The sequence below is a fragment of the Ailuropoda melanoleuca genome, chromosome 9 (assembly GCF_002007445.2).
Source record: "Ailuropoda melanoleuca isolate Jingjing chromosome 9, ASM200744v2, whole genome shotgun sequence".
In the NCBI taxonomy this organism is placed as follows: domain Eukaryota; kingdom Metazoa; phylum Chordata; class Mammalia; order Carnivora; family Ursidae; genus Ailuropoda; species Ailuropoda melanoleuca.
Window position 1 is genome coordinate 40,533,264 of NC_048226.1, and position 22,231 is coordinate 40,555,494.

Here is a 22,231-nt window from a genome sequence, read left to right on the forward strand (position 1 = left end):
CCCACTGTCTTTAAGTCATGTCTCTAGATTTCTTGGATGGAAGTGGGGTCAGGAAAATGGATAAAGAACAATCCACAAACCATTAATATACCAGCCACTGTGCTAAGTCCATTTATTCATATTCTTATTTAATCCTAAGACCTCTGTAGGTAGATATTACTATTAGTTTGCAGAAGTGGAAACCAAAGCTCAGAGAATAAAAAGTAACTTGCACACAATAAGGAAGATATACAAAAGAATTCAAACCCCAAAGTACAGTACTCAAAGCCAAAGACAGTCTAAATGTTGCTCTTCCCTGGTGGTACTCTTTCCTTTTATGACTCAAAATGTATTGTCTTTAGTTCTTTTGCAGCCATTCTCAGTAATATTTTCCTTTGTTCTACTGGGTTAAATCTGGAAGTTCCTGGCCACACTGAGCAGATAAGGAACCATGGGAAAGTTTCTATACCAGTGTAAGAGTTTGTTTAGGACTGCACAGTGCCTTTAAAAATATCTGAATGTGAATGCTTTCTCCAGTTGCCCCAACTGTTTATCATCTTATGTATGCCTTCACTCATTTAAATTACCTGCTTAGTGTTAAAAATAGGTCATTTTAAATTACACCTTTCTCCTACCCCCAACTATGAGATTTAGATTAAGGGTCACTTAACGTTGCAAACTAAATTTAAGGCAAAAATGGTCTAGTTCTCTACATGGTCTTCTTGCTTTTCCGTAAGGTTAGCCAAAGAGCATTTTATCATGTCCTTCTAATTATATTTCATTGCTACAATAAAGTTACACATATTGAACAAGTTAATAATCTTTGATACTTCATAAAGATAATTTGAAAAATTCTCACCTAACCCCAGACCCACAAATTCATCAGGAGCCTGATCTTTTGTTCCAGTAAGGGATCCTTCTCTGCCCCGTACTGTTCCAGAAATGTATCGAGGTTTCACTCCAGTTCCTATAAGTTGTGCAAGCTCCAACTGACTGATGCACTTCAGAATCTTCATTTAAAAAAAAAAAAAATGTAATTCCATGTTAAAAATGATCACAAAAAAAGTTAAATGTATGGAGCCAGGATTTAAATACAAGCTACATTATAAATCATTATTAAAAGCTAAATAAACTTATCCTGAATACACTAATATTTTTCCCAAACACTTAAGCATGTCAGTGGGTAGAATATTTAGCATTAAATCATTTTATAAACCAAACTGCAAAGTTGAAAAAGAAGCACTTATACCTCATGCCATGAATTTCCTAAATAATTTCCATCTGTATGAGCCACCGTGATAAGTGTTTTTATTGTGTCAATGTTCTTCTGTTTCATTTCAGTAATACCAGAACTCACTGTAAGTAAGGTAAATCTTGCTAGTGCCTGGACATATGCATCTCTTTCCAGCTATAAAAAAGAGAAAAGTATACTTACATTGTTATAAACACAACAGAGTGATCTCTAATTCCCTACTGACAAACTGTTTACCTGTTTAGTAAGTTTTTAACTGACAAATTACATACCTCAAACTATAGTGTTTTTATTTAAGATGAAAAGGATGAATTTCTAAAATCTAAAGGCAATGGAGATGTCAAATCAAGATGAGATTTTAGTGACAACAAATGAATTCATATAGTAAAAAACACTCCTGGATTGCTTATGTTTCAAGTACTGGGCAGACTAGCAGAAATGTGATTTATAAATGTGCTCATTTTTTCTCTACAGCTAGGCTGTGCTTCTTAAGCTATAACACTCATAAATAAATGTGAAATAAGTTTTTAAAAAAAAAAAAAAGCAAGCAAGCTTCGGCTAAAATTTATTATCAAAGTATATAAATTACTAGAAGGACCTGTCTCATGAAAATTAAGTACTAGATACTTGGTTCTTTTTAGAATAGCTTTTCTTAGGTTTAAGTGAAGTTATAAAGTAATATACATAAGCACAGAAGTATGAAAAAATATGACTCAGTAAGTATGAACATGTAACATATTTAAATGAGATACTCAAATTAACATAAAGAAATTCAAAGTCTTAGAAATTCTGGATACAGCTAATATTCTATAGAGAAAAAAATGCAAACCGAAGTAGTTATGATGAATTCCAGATGCATCAATATAAAACTACCCCTCTGTCATGGTTTCTTGGAGACTTAAACATCAGACTCATTTAAATTCCATCATAAACTTGAAATTAGTTTTTAGTAAGTCAAACATAAAAAAAATAATTTTAATTATAATCACATAAGTAATTTATGTTTTTCAGACTTGCTACAAAGGCAAAATTCTTTGTTACCTGAATGCTGAAAATGCATGCAATTCTGATTGCACATCTTATACCTTCCAGGCAAAGAGAGGCTACTTCAGTATCATCACAATCTTGCAGACCCACACTAAATGCAGCCAGAAAAGGTGTCCAAGCCAACTAGAAAAATTAAAAATTTAAACTATATCATGAATATCAAGTGATAAATTTTATAATAGTAATACGTTAATATTTCTCAAAGCTTCAGACAACAAATGATTTGAGAAAGTTCTGGGAAAAAAAAAGCAGTGAGTTTTTTTGGGGAAAAAATATGTAATGTTGCCTGGGGTTAAATAAGTGGGACAGCAAGACTATAAATTCAGCAGAGGACCTTAGGTATACACAGCATCTATCAATTATTCACATCAATAAGAAATGGGAATTGTCAATATTCATAAATGATATTAGTTTTACCCCTACTTTCAGAACTCATCTCTCTCTGCAAGCTTGTCCCTTGCAGTATTTCACAGATTTTATTTCTAAGAAAATCCTTTTAGTCATTTTCTACTTGAAATAATTACATTATTCTTTCTTCTTTAAGCTTGCTCCCTGGACATCATTTAGCCTTACTTTTTTTATAGTCAAATATTTTACATTGAAATATCAGTGATATCTCTAGTTCCTAGTTGGACAATACTTAAAAAATATAGTTCAATAAAATACTTCTTCATTACAAACTGCGAAAATGAACAAATATTAACTTTTACCAGTAGGTAACACTGAATACCTAAAAATGTAATGTAAAATAAACAAAAAGGGCTACCTAAGGACTACTGAAAATTCTGACATCAAAACATACATGTACACATTGATGTGTGCTTGTGTAACCTTGAATTGTCTAATATGAGTATTTGTTGCTTTTAATAGGTTCTAATGAAGCAAAACTATATATCCACATAACCAGAGAGATGAAAAAGATTTATACCAGTGCACTGTAAAAATGACAGCTGGAATTTTAAAAAGATCTAAAAAGTTTTTAAGATTATTAAGAAAAACATTACCCAAAGGATTACCCAAAGCTTTGTTTGCAACATTAGAAAGTTTAGAAGTAAAAAAGAATATAATCCCTAAACAAAGGAACATAAGCCACAGTACCGTATTTCTAGTCCTAGCTTTGCCACTTACTTAATCTCCCTGAACCTCATTTTCTTCCTATTTAATACCTGGACTATCGCCGTAGAAAGATCCTTTAGGAAGCATATGAAGTACAGTACGAAGTACCACATGGAAGTAATAAATTACATGTTCTATTTTAAGTAAAGAAACAGCAAATCTATTCAGAAACCTATGCAGTATTTTATACAAGAAGAAGTATAAGTAGTTCTTAAGACAGTGAAAAATATGTTTAACTCCATCAGGAATTAAAGACAATGACTTCTCCTATCAAACTACACCTAAATAATATCTAGGGGTCAGTGAAATTATCCATTCATACTGTATAAACCTTTGTAAAATACAATTTGGCAGTATTTAAAAAGATTCTTAATAATATTTATATCCCTTATTAATATTATATCCCTTAATATCACATCCTAGAAATCTCTCATTTATTCTGCTACTAAGTCAATGCTTGTTTACTGAACACTTAACTACAGCTAAGAATGGTGTTAGATATTGGGAAAAGTGAACAGAACATACATAGTCTCTTCCCTCATGGAACTTAAAGTCTAGTAAAGAGACAGATATTAAATTTTAAAATAAGTAAATGTATAAATACAAACTATTATAAATACAATGAAGGATAAGCATAGCACATTATGAAAAGGGACCAAATTTGGATGGTGGGGGTAGGGCAGACCTGTCTGAGAAGGTAATATTTAAAGCTGAAACCCCTTGGGCAAAGGAGAAAAGAGCGTTCTAGACAAAAGACACAGCTTGTAAGAATGCTCTGAAGAGAAAATAATTTAGGACATTCTAGAAACTGAACGGGGGCGCCTGGGTGGCTCAGTAGTTAAGCATCTGCCTTTAGCTCAGGGCGTGATCCCGGCGTTCTGGAATCGAGCCCCGCATAAGACTCCTCTGCTGGGAGCCTGCTTCTTCCTCTCCCACTCCCCCTGCTTGTGTTCTCTCTCTCACTGGCTATCTCTCTCTCTGTCAAATAAATAAATAAAATCTTAAAAAGAAACTGAGGAAAGCTAGTGTGACTGCAGCATAGTAAGACAGAAGAAATCTAGCAATGAGGCTGGAAAGGCAGGTGGAGCCAGACAACGCAAGGTTGTAGATGTGGGTGTGTTAGTTTCACAGTATGATGCAAAGTCAGTGGGGGCCTTAAGGAAGAAGGCAACATTTCATTTTGTATTTTAAAATGATCATTCTGGCCTCTGTAAATGGATAAAAGGAGCACAAAAACAGACATTAAGGATACTAGTTAGGACACTACAATAATAAGAAACGAGGATGTCTGGAGAGGTTAATGGCAGTAGAAATGGTAGTAAGAGGGAAGATTCTTAATGCTAGCTTAGAAGATGCTTAAATGAACTAGAACTAATCTAGAGAATACATAATAAAAGCTATTTATGAAGAATTTTTAATGATACAGGGGAAATACTTCGTGAAAATAGCAAGATACAAAATTCTACACATAGTATGGTCACAATTATTCAATTAAGATTTAAAAAGTAGTATATAAAAAAAAGTGGTATATAAACACATCAACAGAAGTTTTTTTCTGAGTGATAGAATTATGGCTGGTTTCTTCTGTTTTTTTTTTTTTTTCATTCTCTACCTCCCCCAACCAAAAACATTTGAGAAAAAAAACAAGAGTGTTAAGACTATTCAAAACAAAACAAAAAGCTGCCTTATAAAAATGTTTCATAATAAAGAGAAAGTGTTTCTTGTATTATTTCAAAAGATAAGGCTAGTCATACTCCACTATTCCTCCTAACAATGCCTCCCCTAGGCCTCTCTCCCCCATCCCACAATTCTTCATCAACTTTCGGAAATAACATTATCACACAGACGTTGAAGTAGAGGTAGAACCATAAAACTTTAGAGCTAAAACAAAAGCACAGAAATCTTGTAGTCATCTTTTACTGCCCATACACATGTGTACTTAATATCGGAATGAGAACTCAAAGTACAATCTTTAGCCTCCACAAACCATCCTACCACACTGTCCCACAAACTGGAATTACTTTACCCCTTTTCCCTTTTCAATCTTGACTAGACTCTCCTCTATATCCCTGTAATCCTTACCGATTCCCTGCTTACTTATTCTCACATTTTGAAGAAAGGATAGGGAAAAAAAAAACCCCAGGAAAACAAAGAAGGAATAGGCAATCAAATTTTAAAGAACCAGTAAGTATCATTCTTACTAGATCAACCTATAAACATAATAACGCTTGCTTTAGTTCCTCGCTCTATTTGCCCTCCAGGTATACTCAGAACTCTCATGTGAGTTTCTGGCGAGAAGTTCAAGATCACTTTGAAATTTTAGGTAACTCCAAAGGTTTAAATAGAACTCATTTGGAGAAAACCAGGCCAAAGATTAATGATCATTCTCTGAAACCTTCCCATTCTTATTTCTTAAGGTCACACACTTATTAATTGCCAAGAGTGTATACCTTTTCTCATTCTCTTTAAGAAAAAATTTATATTTGCTATATCTTAAATAACATTGCTTTTGCTTCCAGGTCTACACTAATGGGCTATAATCACCGTATTTCCTTAACTTAAAAACACGCTGAACAAGGTTACATATAAATGTATACTGCAACCAAAAGTTACTAGTAACTTGTACCTTAAACATGGGTCTCACATGCTCCAAATGCGTTGCACTTGTAAAAGGTGCCTGAACATGGCTCACGGCTTCCATGAGTGCTTTTGCGGTCTTGGCCATCTGTTCCATTTCTAAGTTATACAGAAGCCTTCTTTGTTTTTCACTGGCTACATCTGAAATAACAAACACTATTAGCATTTAAAATATAAAGCATTTTATATGCTTTTTTACTATAAAATAATAAATACCACCAATTAATACGTATATTCTTAAAAAGCCAACACAAAAGGTCATATAAGGTGTGATTCCATGTATATGAAATATCCAGAGTAGGTAAATCCATAGAAAAAGAAAGCAGACTGGTGGTAGCCAAAGACTGCTGAACGGGAGGGAATGTTAACTTCAATGGGTAAAAGGTTTTATTTTGGTGATGAAAATATTTTGGAACTAGACAGACGTGGTGGTTGCACAACAGTGTAAATGTACTACTAAATGCCACTGCACTCACTGTTCACTTCAAAATGTTTAATTTTACGTTATGTGAATTATAACAAAAATGGGGGGAAAATTCCTGAACTAAGAGTCGGGAATGAGTGGAAAACCTATAAGAAGGGAAGAGAGTAGGTATAAATCTGTCACAGTGGAAATACTAGGGAAACAACCCAAATACGGGACGGGAGAATAGGAGGGGAGAGGTAAAAGGCAAGGGCATCCTTGGATGACATAGGCTTGAATGACGACTCCTGAGTTAACAAGAAAACAGTGGCCCTAACATTCCAGGATGACATCTGTATTTCAGTACACCTACATCCTTCCCATATCCTGCTTCTCATTGGTACTCTACCACCATGGACAAAATAGGCCAGAGAAAGGAGGACAGGAAGATGTTTTATCATGGGTCTGAAGAAGATAACTGAATCAGAGAATTGGCATCTATTTAGGTGTGAAAATGAAGTCTTGAGCAATACATTTAACAACGCTGTAAGCAGAAGAGCTGAAAATAACATGACCAAGTAAACTGCTGATTGGTACTGGACTGCAAAATGAGCCAAAGACACCTAGTTCAAAATTTGGCTTCGCCACTCTTTGGGTTTTAGGTGTAGAGATTTAATAAAAGTTTTTTTACATTACACTCAGCTTATAGATTCCATGATTCTTAGTTTCTTAAGCTCTTTGGACTTTGGTTTCCTCATCTACAAAATGAGGGGAGTACTAAAATTCCTTAGAATCATCCTCTACATTATTCCAAAAGACAAGGCCACTTATACTTCACTGTTCCTTCTAACACCTCCCTAGCCCGAATCTCGTAATTCTTCATCAACTTCTGGAAACACACATATCACATAGGCCCTTGTTCCTCTCCTGTCAACAGAATTGTGCTACTGCAATCTGTTCTGTGAGATAAAGCCTGAAATTTCATTTCCAGGTGGAGCACTCAGAAAGGCAGGAATCTTCTTTCCGTATTGCTGCTGTATTTCTGAACTACTACCCTCATCTTATTTTTTTAGTCAGATTTTAGCTTTAATTTAATCACCACTGTCCACATGTACAGAATGTCTAGAATGGAGCCAAGCCCACAGCTGGCTTCTCATGCTGGTTAGATCTAGGACCTCTATAATGATAATCTGTGGTGCATCTGAAGGAGTGATTTCCAACTCCATGAGCAACCTCACAATCCTAACCTTCCCTAATTTGTTCAATCATCCTTACGTCCAGCTTGTTTTATGTGTAGTAATAGATGAACAGAGAGAATTGTGTTGCTTGCAGATGATGAAGACACAGAAAAAGACTGAGAGTGGAAGTTTGACTACTGGGGCTACCTAAGCAGTCTTGCTGACATCCAAATCCATGCTGAGATTTACTGCTAAATTGACAAGTATATATTAAATGCACATGAATCCATGCAAATTACACAGCATTTTCTGTTACTCACTGGTCAGGGCTATTTTTACTCAGAATGTAGAAAAAAATTATAATCAGAATAGCAAACTATGTATTATAATACTTCTCATTAGAATAGTATCTGATTTATTCTAAACCAAGTGAAAAACCCTTCGGAAACCATATTTTCCTCATGAACAATCAGAATTCAGTTGATTTGGATACTTACTTTGCTTACTTGATTTTGTAGGGATTGTGAGTTCTTTTGTTTCTTTCATTGATATCTTTTTCCCAGCTATTTCATTATAGATAGCTGATAGATACTCCTCAGGAAGGTCTTTACTATCATTGATACCTCTATTCATCTTAATGTATTGTTCCTTTGTCATTTTATTTTTAACCTAGAAATGAAAAACCATTATAATTCTTTTTTTTTTTTTTTAAAGATTTTATTTATTTATTTGACAGAGATAGAGACAGCCAGTGAGAGAGGGAACACAAGCAGGGGGAGTGGGAGAGGAAGAAGCAGGCTCACAGCAGAGGAGCCTGACGTGGGGCTCGATCCCATAACGCCGGGATCACGCCCTGAGCCGAAGGCAGACGCTTAACCGCTGTGCCACCCAGGCGCCCCGAAAAACCATTATAATTCTTAAAACTTACTTAAAAATGACTTCTATTTTAAGAATATGAATACTTTTACTAGACAATTTATAAATACTCTGAGGATAAGAAGGGGAAAATATTCAATAAAACACGTATTAAAATGAAAACAGTCATAGAAGATGAAGGCAATGTAGAAAAAAGACCTAGCCTGGCATATGCTAATACACCTTCTCAGATGGGCACATAAGTAATTTATAATAAGAAACAGGGAAATCGAATAATGAAATTATTTGTTTTTGCCCAAGGTTTAAGAGCTCTAGCAACAGTCTTTAAAAGACCATGATAAGTATTAAAAACATACGGTATCAAAAAGATCCAAATCTTAGTTTGGGAAAACATAACTATGTTGTAATGATTTAAAAGCCGATTTTATGTAACAGTGGATGCAAAGTAACAGCTGAATTCATTTAAAATCAGGTAACAATCTCCCTGACTGACTCAGCATGGCAAATGAATGTTAGGTGTTCCAGGTAAAATATCCTTTGAACATTGTCTTGTTTAGAGTACACTGAACAGGAATGTCCTGCAGCATACCTTGATCAATCTGTGGAGTATAAATCTGCAGTTTATAAGATGGAGCCCTGTCACCAAACTTGAGAACTAGCACAGTCAAAATGTTTTATATCTCCAAAAACCCATATCGGTCTTATGACATCTCTGAAGATACAGACATACCTGGGATAAACTGTGTTTGGGTCCAGACTACCACAATAAGGTGAGTCAAATAAATTTTTTGGCTTCCTAAATGCATATAAAAGTTATATTTACACTATACTGTAGTCTATTAAGTGTGCAATACTGTTATGTCTAAAAAAGCAATGTATATACCTTAATTCAAAAAATACTTTATTACTAAAAAATACTAACCATCATCTGAGCTTTCAAGGAGTCATAATCACTGATCACAGATCATCATAACAAATGTTTAATAGTAATGAAAAAGTTTGATATAGTGTGAGAATCACCAAAATGTGACAGAGACATGAAATGAGCAAATACTGCTGGAAAAATGGCGCTGATAGACTTGCTTATGCAAGGTTACCACAGACCTTCAATTTGTAAAAAAAAAAACAAAACAAAACCATAATTATCTGCGCAGTGTAATAAAGTAAAGCACAATAAAACGAGGTATGCCTGTATATTTAATTATATATATTCCCACCATCTCCGATAAAGAATTTAAGGCCACTCTAAAGATAAGGATCCTCCTGTAAATTTATAAGGTACATAGAATAATAAGCAAGTCATAACTTTAAAACTCATCTTGAGTCAATAATTAAAAAAAAAAAGCCATTTCTCCTGGAGTTCTGATAAATACTAAAAAACAGTAACTCAGGGACACTAAAATAAAAGACCATACAAATGCTGCCAATAAGAAGCTAAAAGAAGATTAACATCACCTGGAGATCTTGAGCATGGCATATTGTTTTAACATCATGCCAATCAGAGACAAAAAGAAGTCTTGATAAAAAAATCTGAAGTAGCAGTAAAATATACTTGTCGGTCTGGGTGGGAGGAGGGGGTGGGAGCTTCCAGAAGTGGGAGTAGAGAATACATGAATTTCAGATACTCCAAATAAAAATATATACTGCTCAAACAGAACAATTCTGCCACAATGGGGTTCTGAAAGTAGGATAAAACATAATCCTACTTTTCTTTTCCTGCTTATCTTTTATGGAGCATTCCATTCTTGACTTTTATTTTCATATGTTTATATATTTTTTTAAAGATTTTATTTATTTGACAGAAACAGAGAGAGATAGCAAGAGAGCACAAGCAGGGTGAGCAGCAGGCAGATGGAGAGGGAGAAGCAGGCCACCCGCTGACTGGGATCATGACCTGAGCCAAAGGCAGGTGCTTAACTGGCTGAGCCACCCAGGAGCCCTTCATGAGCTTATATTAAGCTATATTTAGTTTTAGTGTTTAAGTCACTTAAAGCCAGTTGTTACTATGATGGAGATTAATATACACAAAAAAATTAAATGAGTTCTAAATATATCTCAAATTTTTTAAAAAATTCACTGACTCATATATAAAAAGTAGGCTAATTATAAATATTATAGGTGAAAAAGAAACATAAATGACTTGCTTAAATATTTTAACTTTGAAAACAACTAAGAATGAAAAGACCTTTAAGGAATTCCTTTAAAGTTTACCTGTGTTCTTTAAAAATGATGTCATTTGTTACTGTTCATGTGGTCTTGAATCAAATCATATGGGGTCATGATTATGGGTTCAGTTTTCTAATTGAATTTTCCTTCATAGAAACTCTTAAGCTGTTCTGTAGCTGCAGGCTGCATATCAGGACATGATGCCAGCCAGCAGTAATCTGACAGGGAGCGGGAAGACTACAGGAAGTTACCACTGCTAGACCAGGATCCATGCACATGTTCTATGGACAGAAACAAGTGCCATGAAGACAGAGCACGATTCTCAAGTTGTTTCCTAACTGATCTGTGTTCAGAAACTTTTAACAATCTGGGTACTACGAAGGGACATTAAAGGATGTTTTAGGATAAAACATCCTCAAAATAACTTACACAAGGATGTACATATGGGAAGATATGACACAGATGCATATAACATTGATAATTCATTTACAGAACCAAATTCTTTAAAAATACAACATTTTAAAAACGGGTGGTACTGTATTGGTTTGGACCAAAACACCAGACAGAAAACTCTGATATGAAGATATCCAAGTAAGTCAGTATCTGTAGACTGCCTAATAACACCATGGAAAAAAGTATCCTGCATAATAAAAACCTGAAAGGGAGCTGCTTTAACTACACTGCCAGTAATATGCCAAGGGTGAATTTTATTTTTATTTATTTATTTAAAGATTTTATTTATTTATTTGAGAGAGAGAGATAGTACATGTGAGAGAGCACAAGTGAGAGCATGAACTGGGGGAGGCAGGAGGGTGGGTGGGGTGTTGGGCAGAGGGAGAAGCAGATTTCCCACTGAGCAGAGGGAGCCCTACATGGGATCATGACCTGAGCAGAAGGCAGAAGCTTAACTGACTGAGCCACCCAGGCACCCTGCCAAGGGCAATTTTTAAATGATTAAAATATTGAATGATTTTTTAAGAAATGTCTATATAAAATCAAATAAATCACTGGTAAATGCATAGCTGTTAATTCTGATGTTTAAATCTAAGGGTAATCACACATATGATACATACTTTCCATATCAACCCTGCCTTAAACATCTCAAGACACACACACACACACACACACACACACACACACACACACCCCTATTTTGCAAGCTTAATCTCAACCTTTAAATAAATTTTAATTTTTCCAAACCTCTAAGATTAGTATAGTTTATTTCATTTCCTAAGAATAATAAATATCATTGGACGCCTATCCCTAAGAAGTATGAAGAAATTCTTGCAAATAGGTAAATTTATAAAGGTAATTTCTCCCAAGATATCAAAGGATGTTTTTTGAAATGAAGTATAAAATACCTAAAACATTAAATTTTTTTTGCTAATGGATATCAGAAATCAAGTGATAGTTCCTTAATATTTAAGAAGGAGTTATGAATTTAAAGGCAAATGAGTATCTCAATATCCTAGATAATGGTACTGTGATTATGTTTAAGTAGAGTATGTGTCTTTCAGAGGTATACACTGAAGTAAATACAGATGAAATGGTATGACAGGATTTACTTCAAAACGATCTGGGAGAGAGAGAAGAGATAGAATGAACAAGACTGGCCACAGCTAATAATTGTGGAAGCTGGGTGATGGGCACATGAGGGATTCCCATACTAACCACTCTACTCCTCAAGTCTGAAATGTTTAAAAGAAAAAATAAAGTTTGTGTATAGTGTTCTTCCATGTTGTAATAAGTACAGGCAAAAGAACTAATATACATATTCTTAAAATTTATCTTAAGCTTTATACAGCTATCAATCATGAGACAAATACAGACTTATTTTACAGATATCTGAAAGTCTAATTAGAATTACCACAAGAAACTGCATTTTTTTTTTTTTAAAGATTTATTTATTTAGAGGCGCCTGGGTGGCTCAGTCAGTTAAGCATCTGCCTTCGGTTCAGGTCATGATCCCAAGGTCCTGGGATTGAGCCCTGCAATCACAGTGAGGCTCTCTGCTAAGCAGGCAGCCTACTTCTCACTCTGCCCCTCCCTGCTCATGCTCTCAAGCTCTCTCTCTTGCTGTCTCAAATAAGTAAATAAAATCTTGAAAAAAAGAATAAAAGATTTATTTTGAGAGAGGGAGAGAGAGAGAGCACATGAGCTGGGGGAAGGGCAGAGGGAGAGAGAAAAATCTTAGGAGGCTCCCTGCTGAGTGTGGAGCCTGACAGAAGGCTCCATCCCAGGACCCTGAGATCAGTACCTGGGCTGAAACCGAGAGTCAGACACTCAACTGACAGAGCCACCCCAGTGCCCCCAGAAACCACATTTCTAAAATGAACACTACACCGAATACCCCAATTTGGTGACTGGTTTCACTGAATAAGATTAAAATTTCAACTCTTACTTACTGAATTCAAAAGAACTTATTTAATTTGTACTATCTATTATACATAGTACATACCTGTGGACTGTGAAGATCTGTGGTCAGCATGATAATTGAATAAGCCAAAACATAAGCAGTATCCGCACTAGCAAAAAGGGTTTGTCTGGAAAAATAAATGTATCATATTATAAACATATATTTTTTACAGCTGCATTTAAATAAATCATCTCAAACCCCCATAATTTTCTCTTTCAGGATTTATGTTCTAGCTCGTACTACAGTGTTTTTATGGAATTGTCTTATCACTTCTAGATCAGACAATCTAAATTCTCTGGGTGTAAGATGACGAATCTTCTCATGTTCCCTAGCACAGTGTCTTGGATATAGCTGGCAGCCAATAAATACTTGAATTTGAATCTTGTTTACCCTTGGTTGCATTCAAGGTATCTTGCAGCAAATTTTTCCATCAATCGATCAATTTTCTGAGCTTCCCCTGGAAGACGGAATCCTTCCAGAAACATACGAAGGGCTGAAACGAAGTCCTTTCCTGAAAAGTCATGTTGGTCCACATATGCATACATAACTTCTTTGTTAAATTTATCATTATCTCCCAGGAACTCACCCACTTGAGTCTAAAGAACAAAAGATTAAAAACTGATATCCTAACGAAATGTTACATTTGCCACAGAGACACTTAAAGAGCAGAAAAATCTGTAAGATTCACGGGTTTTGACTACAGGGCTAACTATTTCAAAAGTGAAACTAAAAGTTAAACCCACTAACTGTGTTTATTAAAAAAAAAAAAAAGATATTCTTTTGAGTTTAGGAAATTAAAAAGCAAAATTAAGAATACCTAGGTTATTCTTTAAGTTTTCCTGACATACTTAGGAGGGCACTTTTAAAGGGGAAAAAGTCTGTATCATTATTAAAAAGAAATTTTATAGAGAAGGTTAGAATAAACAAAAATGGTATTCTTACAGAGTCTAATCTTTCCTCTTGATGTAAGAATTGGGCAATATCTTCAGGTGTAGTGCCAAGCATCCCTTGTTCTTGGAGGTACTGTATTCCTCTCTTTGGTTTCTTATTAAATCTAGACGATGTTAAAGTTAATAGAAACATTAGAAACAGAAAACCTTTTGAAAAGAACATCTTAAACTATGGTAAATTAATTTTCTAATACCACTTAGAAAATAGTTTAATATAATCAATGCATGAATATAAAACTTATTACATTATGCAAAATTTTTTTTCTTAGAAAAGACTCTGAAGCAAAATGCCACCTTTATCAGTAATACGGACCATTTCAGACTATCTGAGATAATGTCATGTTGTAGATAAGCTGTAAGGATATACACACTAAATATCTCATGCTTTTAATATTTATATTCTCCTTAATACTCAAATAATCTTAGTTCATTCCATATACAGCACTGATTAATTCTAAGTTTCCTGCTTTTAAAGTAAAAGAATTCTGGTGACTGTCTTAACAACAGTTTGACAGCATTATTTCCTTTATTAAAAAAATCCCTAGATACCCAATGTTTTCAAAGTGAAGTCCAAACTGACTAGATAGATATACAAAATCCTTCTTAATACAGCTCTAGTTTATCTTATCCCCTCTCACCCATCCCCTCCCACATATCCTATTCTCATTCCCTAAGCAGAATGCATTTCTGCAATCTATTTCCTCTACATGTCCTTTACTTGCTCCAATCACTGTGGAACTCTCCTTCACGCTTACAGATCCAGTTCAAAGGTCACCTCCTTGTTTCCAAATCATTTACTTTCTACTTTTATTATACCACTAATTACTTTGGTCCCTCATCACCTGTCACCTGGGTAACAGTACTTAAATGGTCTTGCTATTTTTTGTTTTGCTCATTCTAAACCATCCTTCCAGCTACTGGCGAAGTCACTGTCCCAAAAGAGAAATACGATGCTGCTCCTCGTCTAAAATCCTTCAAAAGTAGTATGACAAAGTCAAGAAGACAAGATAAAACAAGTTGCTGTGGCTGATGTCAAAGAGGTTACAGCCTATGTTCTCCTCTATGATTTTGATGGATTCCTGTCTTACATCGAGGTCTTTCATCCATTCGGAGTTTATCTTCGTGTATGGTGTGAGAGAGTGGTCAAGTTTCATTCTTTTGCATGTAGCTGTCCAATTTTCCCAGCACCATTTATTGAAGAGACTGTGTTTTTTCCACTGGACAGTTTTTCCTGCTTTGTCGAAGATGAGTTGACCATAATGCTGAGGGTCCCTTTCTGGATTCTCTATTCTGTTCCATTGGTCTATGTGTCTGTTTTTGTGCCAGTACCATGCTGTCTTTGTGATCACAGCTTTGCAGTACAGCTTGAAATCAGGCAATGTAATGCCCCCAGCTTTGTTTTTCCTTTTTAACATTTCCTTGGCGATTCGGGGCCCTTTCTGGTTCCACACAAATTTAAGGGCTGTTTTTTCCAGCTCTTTGAAAAATGTCATTGGTATTTTGATCAGGATGGTGATGAAAGTGTAGATTGCTCTGGGTAGCATAGACATTTTAACTATGTTTATTCTTCTGATCCTTTAGCTCTGGGAAACAAACTGAGGGCTTCAGAGGGGAGGGGGATGAGGGATTGGGATAGGCCGGTGATGGGTATTAAGGATGGCACATATTGCATGGAGCACTAGTTGTTATACGCAAACAATGAATCATGGAACACTACATCAAAAAACTAATGGTGTACTGTATGGTGACTAACATAACGTAATAAAAAAAAAAAAAGACGACAAGATAAAAACTTGTTTACATGGAGAATAAGGCCTTCTTGAATCTGGATCCAACTCAATGCTCTCATTTCATCTCCTGCGACTGCCCCCTGACCCTGCCTCTGCCATGCTGATCAATAGTCCTCAAACGTTCCTCCCCACTGTGCTGCTGCACAAGTCATTCTCTTTGTCTGAAATGTCCTTACCTGCCCTGTCCTAATGATTTCTGTCAAGTCCTAATTCATACCATAAATTAAAATCAAACATTTTTCACTGAGATAAGCACAATCTCTGCTCTCTAGAAGCTCTCTCCCTAATAAAAAAAATGATTTTTAAAAATTATAATAGTAAAAATGCAATAACTAATATATTGACAAGGTCAGATAACACAGAAGAGGAAGTAACTAACAGAAATGGTTGTGATTTATTTCCTGGGGAAGGTGACTGTGACAATGAGCTTTGAAGGACTACATACTTTGTAAAAAGAAAAAAACCTCTATCTCAGAAAGGAAGGGGTCATACTAACACATGGCAGCACAAAACAGCATGACATTGTAGCAAACAACTCTGCATTGTTGGAAGGATGAAGTGAGCTAAAGAAGCGGCAGGTGATGAAGCTTAGAGTCCAGCAGACCTACATCACGAAGGGTATTATATCCTATTACAAGAAGCTGTGACTTTATTCTTTAAAAGCAAAAGGGGTCGGGGTGCCTGGGTGGTGCAGTTGTTAAGCGTCTGCCTTCGGCTCAGGGCGTGATCCCGGCGTTCTGGGATCGAGCCCCACATCAGGCTCCTCCGCTAGGAGCCTGCTTCTTCCTCTCCCACTCCCCCTGCTTGTGTTCCCTCTTTCGCTGGCTGTCTCTGTCAAATAAACAAATAATAATCTTAAAAAAATAAATAAAAAATAAATAATAAATAAATAAATAAAAGCAAAAGCCAGGGAGAAACAGAAGCTGACTTTCATCACTCTAGCTAAGTGTGAGAAAAGATTACAGAATAAATAAGATCAAAGAAAGGTAGGCCACTTAAAAGATTACATGAGTCAAGGCAAGAAATGGTACTGGTTTGACTTGCGAGGACAACTGTAGGAAATGGAGAGAAGAGAGAAATAGCATAGATATTTAGCAAGTACAATCAACAGGATTTAGTGACAGATTAGATCCAAGGGGAAAATCTAAGTAACACGCAGGATTCGAGCTTATAAATTTGGTAGCATGCTGGGGTTACTAGTCTAAATAAGAAATACAGAAACAGTAGTTTTCTATTTGTCTTTTGTTTTTGGTTAAGAGTATTAGGGAGTTGATTATGGGGAGAATGGAAACTGATAAATCTGATTATGGACATACTGAGTGTGAGAACCTAAGCAATATCCAACAGAGATGTCCAATGGTCAAGTACAGACAGTCTAGACATCAGTTGAGGTATTTATGTTAAAAGTAACACTTGGGAGTGGGGACATGCTAGCACATACATAGTAGCTGAAGTCATGAAAAAGAACATGATCACCTAGGAGAAATTACAAAGTAAGAAAAGAGCTGAGGGACAGAACTCTGGAAATGCTAAGCTGTATGCAGAAGATAAACAGCCCCTACGAAGACTGAGAAGGAACAAGACAGAGTGGTGCCACAGTCAGGAAAGACTGTAATGGGAGCACAGCAACATGAAAGCATTATCATGAAAGTATGAAGCAGAGATCAAGTCCACGGGCTGAAAAGAGGACTAGAGACTAAGGAGCCCTCCACTTTGAAGTCCTGTGACGACTTCAACTCACTCCCAAGTACTTCAAGTAGAGTTACTGTATCTTGGCAGCACTTTGTATATGATTATGGACAATACACGGTACTATTTTAGAAAAACATTTTTGCCCATATTTAGGTTCTATCTTAAATACAAGAACCAATGCTTTCATGGTTCTTGGCACACAGTCCCAAACACCAAATATGTTTGCTGAGTAACATCTGCTGAGAATTTCAATATGAATATCTGATTACACATACTAGACCTTGAGTCCCTCAGAAGCCATGGCTGTTTCATTCATAAAGTTTTCCTACAACCTTGCATAATGTCAGGAACAGATGGGACTTTGATAAATATTGACTGAAAAACTGGAATGAATGAACTATTAATGGCTATTTCCTGAGGCAATTTTGTGAGATTTTATAATTTTATGACAATAAACGTGCATACATTTTGTCATTTTTTTTTTTACTTATTAATAATAAAAAAATGGAACTTGAACATTCACCAAAAGGCACTGCTTAAGAGTCAGGGAGAAACGCTTTACAGTAGAAGTAGCAACCAAGTAAATATACAAGAGCATTTTTAACAGTTTATAGTAGCCAGATCCACGGAGAAATGTCAGCAACTTCATTTTTCCTTCTAGCTTCTCTTTGAAAGAGATGGGCAATTAGAGGAATGAAAGCAGCATGGTACTATTTGGATAGGAAATAGTCCAGGGGCAGACTGATGCCATACAGCATAGTGGGAAAACTGACTTTACAAGATCTGGGTCTGGTAGAGTAGCCAGGTTGGAAAAGGAGGTGATTACCTTATCAACATACAAAACTGAAATTGATAACAATGGATCAATAACAAGAGTAGCACATTTGCAACCCAACTGGAGAAAATATAAAACCTATAAAGGAGCAATGTTAGTTATTAGAAGTTTCATACTGTAAATTTTTTGACTTGTGATCTGCTTAGGAAATATAATGGGGGATTTTATAAGTGAGCTACTATGAACAATGCAAAACTACTCACATAATCTAAGCATAATCAACAGCATGTAAGATATGCTACAAAATTAATTTAATGTGAATTATAAGAGTCTCTTGGGCTAGACTGCAATAAACAAGGAGAGCTGAATAAGGAGCCACTAGAAGTCTTGGATGCAGGACACCTGTGCCTGGTTTTACTAAATGAAAGTGGTAATGAGAAGGGAACAGAAATATTCTGAAGATGCAGAGAAACCCAAGGCAAAGGTGGTTCAGTACTAGCAAAAGGATATTCAATAACATTTCTTCTCAAAACTGGACACTCACAAATCTATTCCTTGTTCTATTATTTCCTTTTGTTGTTTTAGGACTTCAAATTGTTCTGGATTATCAGTGCCAGACATCTGTGTACTGTAGCTGCCTATTCCTGATGATGATGTTGACTCCAGGGAATTTAAACTTCCGTATCTGTTTATTGTCTCAGGGTGTTTGATTTCGGTCGTCTCTTGCTCTAAGGGTTTTTCCTGACCTGTAAGTAGAAAGACTGACACAGTAAATTAATCTTTCAAATAAAAATATTTAAAGTTAAAAAAAAAAACTGTCAAGTAAGGCAAGATATTTCAGTGTTTCTTAGATAACTATGCGATACAAGCAAAATACTGAGTGCCATCACAGACAATATACTTTGATATTAAAACACACTGGAATTACAATGTTTATAATGTGCACCATTAAAAGTTCTTTTTGCAGTTGAAGTGCTAAGTATCCACTGGGTTTCTGCTCTCAGTTCATGCCTTATGAGAAATAATTTTCCCTCAAAAGACTCTTGACTAATGGAATACTAACAACGGTAGCCCTGTTGCTGTGAGTTTCTCTCCTAGTAAGGGTAAATGTCAAACACAGGTGAACAATTCAATCTTTTTAAAACATCTTGGCTTGGATCGGTTTCTTCTATAATTATCTTTTCACAAAGCTGCATAAATACGCTTCACTTTAACATACTATTTAAATATTTCTAGGAAAATTTAGAAAGAAAAAAGTCGGGATAACTAAGCTAGAAATTCATAATTTTAAAGCTAGTATTTAACTCATACAGAATACTTCCTTTATCAGCTAAAAGAATACAGAGGTCACAAAACTGGCCTAACGGCAACTAGAACTATCCTCTTCAAAATACCATTTACTTGAAATGACAAAGAATTATAACTCAAAATGTCACCTTACCAAGAGTTGTCTGAGAGTTGGGATTCACATACTGATCCTTACTCCATTCAACCATACACTTCAAAATTGACACTAAACATTCTAAACCTTTTTTCCTCAGGCTCAATTCCTACAAAATAATTCATAAAAAGAATAAAAACAAAAAGATCTTTTAAGAAAACACATAGCTCTTCCTTGACCAAGTTTAAATTTGAAAATGCTTTCAAAGTTCTTACCTGAACATTACTCATACCAAGTTCTTGACTGCCCCGTCCTTGAGCAATTTTTGATAGATCATTTACTAGTCTTTCAAATATATTTGCTGCATTTAAATCACAGTCATAGTTTACATAAATATCCACTACACTCTGAGCATCTGTAACAATATAACATACTACTTTTAACAAAAGGCATCAAGTATATGAGCATATTTTGGCCCTTTAAATATCTTTTTTTTTTAAGATTTTATTTATTTATTTGTCAGAGATAGCAAGCGAGCATAAACAGGGGGAGCGACAGGCAGAGGGAGAAGCAGGCTCCCCGCTGAGCAAGGAGCCCAATGCGGAGCTCGATCCCAGGACCCTGGGATTATGACCTGAGCTAAAGGCAGACACTTAACTGACTGAGCCACCCAGGGGGTCCCTTAAATATCTCTTAATAAGAAAAGATAATAAGGATAATTTCAAATACCTGCACAGATCCTTGTCAATGTCTGAATAACCATCCATTTGTGGTCAAATGAGCTAGTAGAAGTTTCCAAAATGTACAGGAAAATTTCTTTAAAGAACACCTGTGATTAGGGAAAAACTTCTGTTTAAAATTTTATTTGTAATTCATATATGTGATCACTTTTTAAATATCCCAAAGCTGTAGAGGAGAGATTAGGACCCAGCTCCTTTTGAGTTCCATCTCTGAATGTCAGGACTGAGCTAACTTGGGTGCGTGACTTAAACTAGCCCTTATAGTAAGTAGTACTGCATTTCACAATGTTTTGTTTGCTATCACACAGCCACTACAAAGGAAATCTGCAAAGTCCCCTGGGTAAGAATTTCGTGAACATATTTACAAAACCAATGTAACTCATACTTCATTTTTTTAAACCTCTAAAGATTATAAATTTATTCATCAGTTATGTTTTTCAGACATTATAATAGGTGCCTAATTTTCCTAGATTTAAATGTACCTAATGCTCTAATCCACATAATAAAAATCTCTTATACTATGATATTTTTGTAATTACTCACATAGTGGAAATCTCTACTACCTGAAAACAACAAACTATTTCTTACTATTCTTTACACCAAATGATGTCCAATAAAAAGGAGTTAATCAACCTAATTAAATAAATTACAATTTAAGAGCTAAGAAAGAATTTTTAGATTCAAATTTATTTTGGAAAAGGGACTGATTTAAGTAGGGATGACTGAAAAAGAAAACCAAAAGTCTCACATTAACATTAAGGGAGCTTATGTGCTCCGGAAATGCATACTGATAACATGAGGTGGCTAATGTCTTTCTTTCTCCTACTTGGGTGAGGTACCCTTGAAATGTGCTTTTCTTTCACAAAATTCAACACATTTCTATTACTTCCTTAATGTCAGCAGCATTTCCTACAAGAGCATAACTTTTTAAGAAGGTAGGGACCAGGTCTTTCTTGCTAACCACTATGTCCATACTGCATGGCATACAGCAGCCGTTCAATAAATATTTATGATCACAGTTCCTAAACATTGCCCCAAGGTACTCCTGGAGCCAACTCAGAGGGATGCCATGACAATTTCTGAGGGAAAATTCAGAAGAAATACATCTATTGAATACCTCACAAGACCGCTCAGTTTCAACATTAGATCACACTACATTCCTTTCAGTGACATCATTATTTTCGCAAACCTGAGTTTTAGTGATTGCTATGACAAAGGGCAGGGACTGCATGAAAGTCAATGAAGAATAGGAAATAAGGGTGGCAGTGTCCAAGTGGATTCCAAGGTCTGAGGAGTTGGGCAGTGTCCAACAGGCACATACATTTCGGCAGTCAAGTAACTATGACTTAAGAATGAAGTAAAAACATCATTTTAAAAAAATTATCAGTATTTCTTTTTTCAAATGGAGACTACATTGTTAAGACAAATATCTGTTAAGCTGTTTGGACCTAACTACTTAATAAATGGAATTGTTAGGTACTTTTAGCACAAGTACACTGTGAAAAGAAAGTATGCTGCCTTGCGGAGACAAGCAGGAGGCAATGGACATGACACCTGCTGAGGCCAGAGAGCATGGGCGGTCGCAGTGCTCTCCTGCCCCCTAGCTGAGGCTGGTGAGCACAAGTGGCTGTGGCATTCTCCTGCACCCAGCCTAAAGCCAGTGGACACACAGACGAGGCACTCTGCCACAGCACTGCTGAAACTCACGGGTACTGCCTTTCTGAAGTCTGAAGCCAGCTGCCTTACTACAGCCAGTAAGCGTGTGCAATCCACAGAGGACATACCACTTGATTGCCTAGCCCTGGTGGCCAAGAGAGCTGACATTCAGAGCAA

The 22,231-nt window shown here is 35.8% G+C and overlaps 1 protein-coding gene across 3 annotated transcripts in view; it reads right to left on the reverse strand.

Moving 5' to 3' along the window:
* ARFGEF1 (ADP ribosylation factor guanine nucleotide exchange factor 1) overlaps positions 1-22,231 on the reverse strand; it is a 153,624-nt gene that overhangs the window by 37,368 nt on the left and 94,025 nt on the right. For 2 of the 3 annotated variants that reach the window (XM_019796558.2, XM_019796560.2), the window contains exons 11-22: positions 20,388-20,487; positions 19,934-20,073; positions 19,719-19,827; positions 18,822-19,038; positions 14,013-14,124; positions 13,461-13,666; positions 13,113-13,197; positions 8,110-8,281; positions 6,021-6,172; positions 2,273-2,401; positions 1,229-1,387; positions 839-989 (exon numbers count right to left, since the gene is read on the reverse strand). In XM_019796558.2, coding sequence (XP_019652117.1) covers positions 839-989; positions 1,229-1,387; positions 2,273-2,401; positions 6,021-6,172; positions 8,110-8,281; positions 13,113-13,197; positions 13,461-13,666; positions 14,013-14,124; positions 18,822-19,038; positions 19,719-19,827; positions 19,934-20,073; positions 20,388-20,487 — 1,732 coding nt within the window. The remainder of the gene's footprint in view (positions 1-838; positions 990-1,228; positions 1,388-2,272; positions 2,402-6,020; positions 6,173-8,109; positions 8,282-13,112; positions 13,198-13,460; positions 13,667-14,012; positions 14,125-18,821; positions 19,039-19,718; positions 19,828-19,933; positions 20,074-20,387; positions 20,488-22,231) is intronic. The other variant, XM_002916380.4, reaches the window with a different exon arrangement.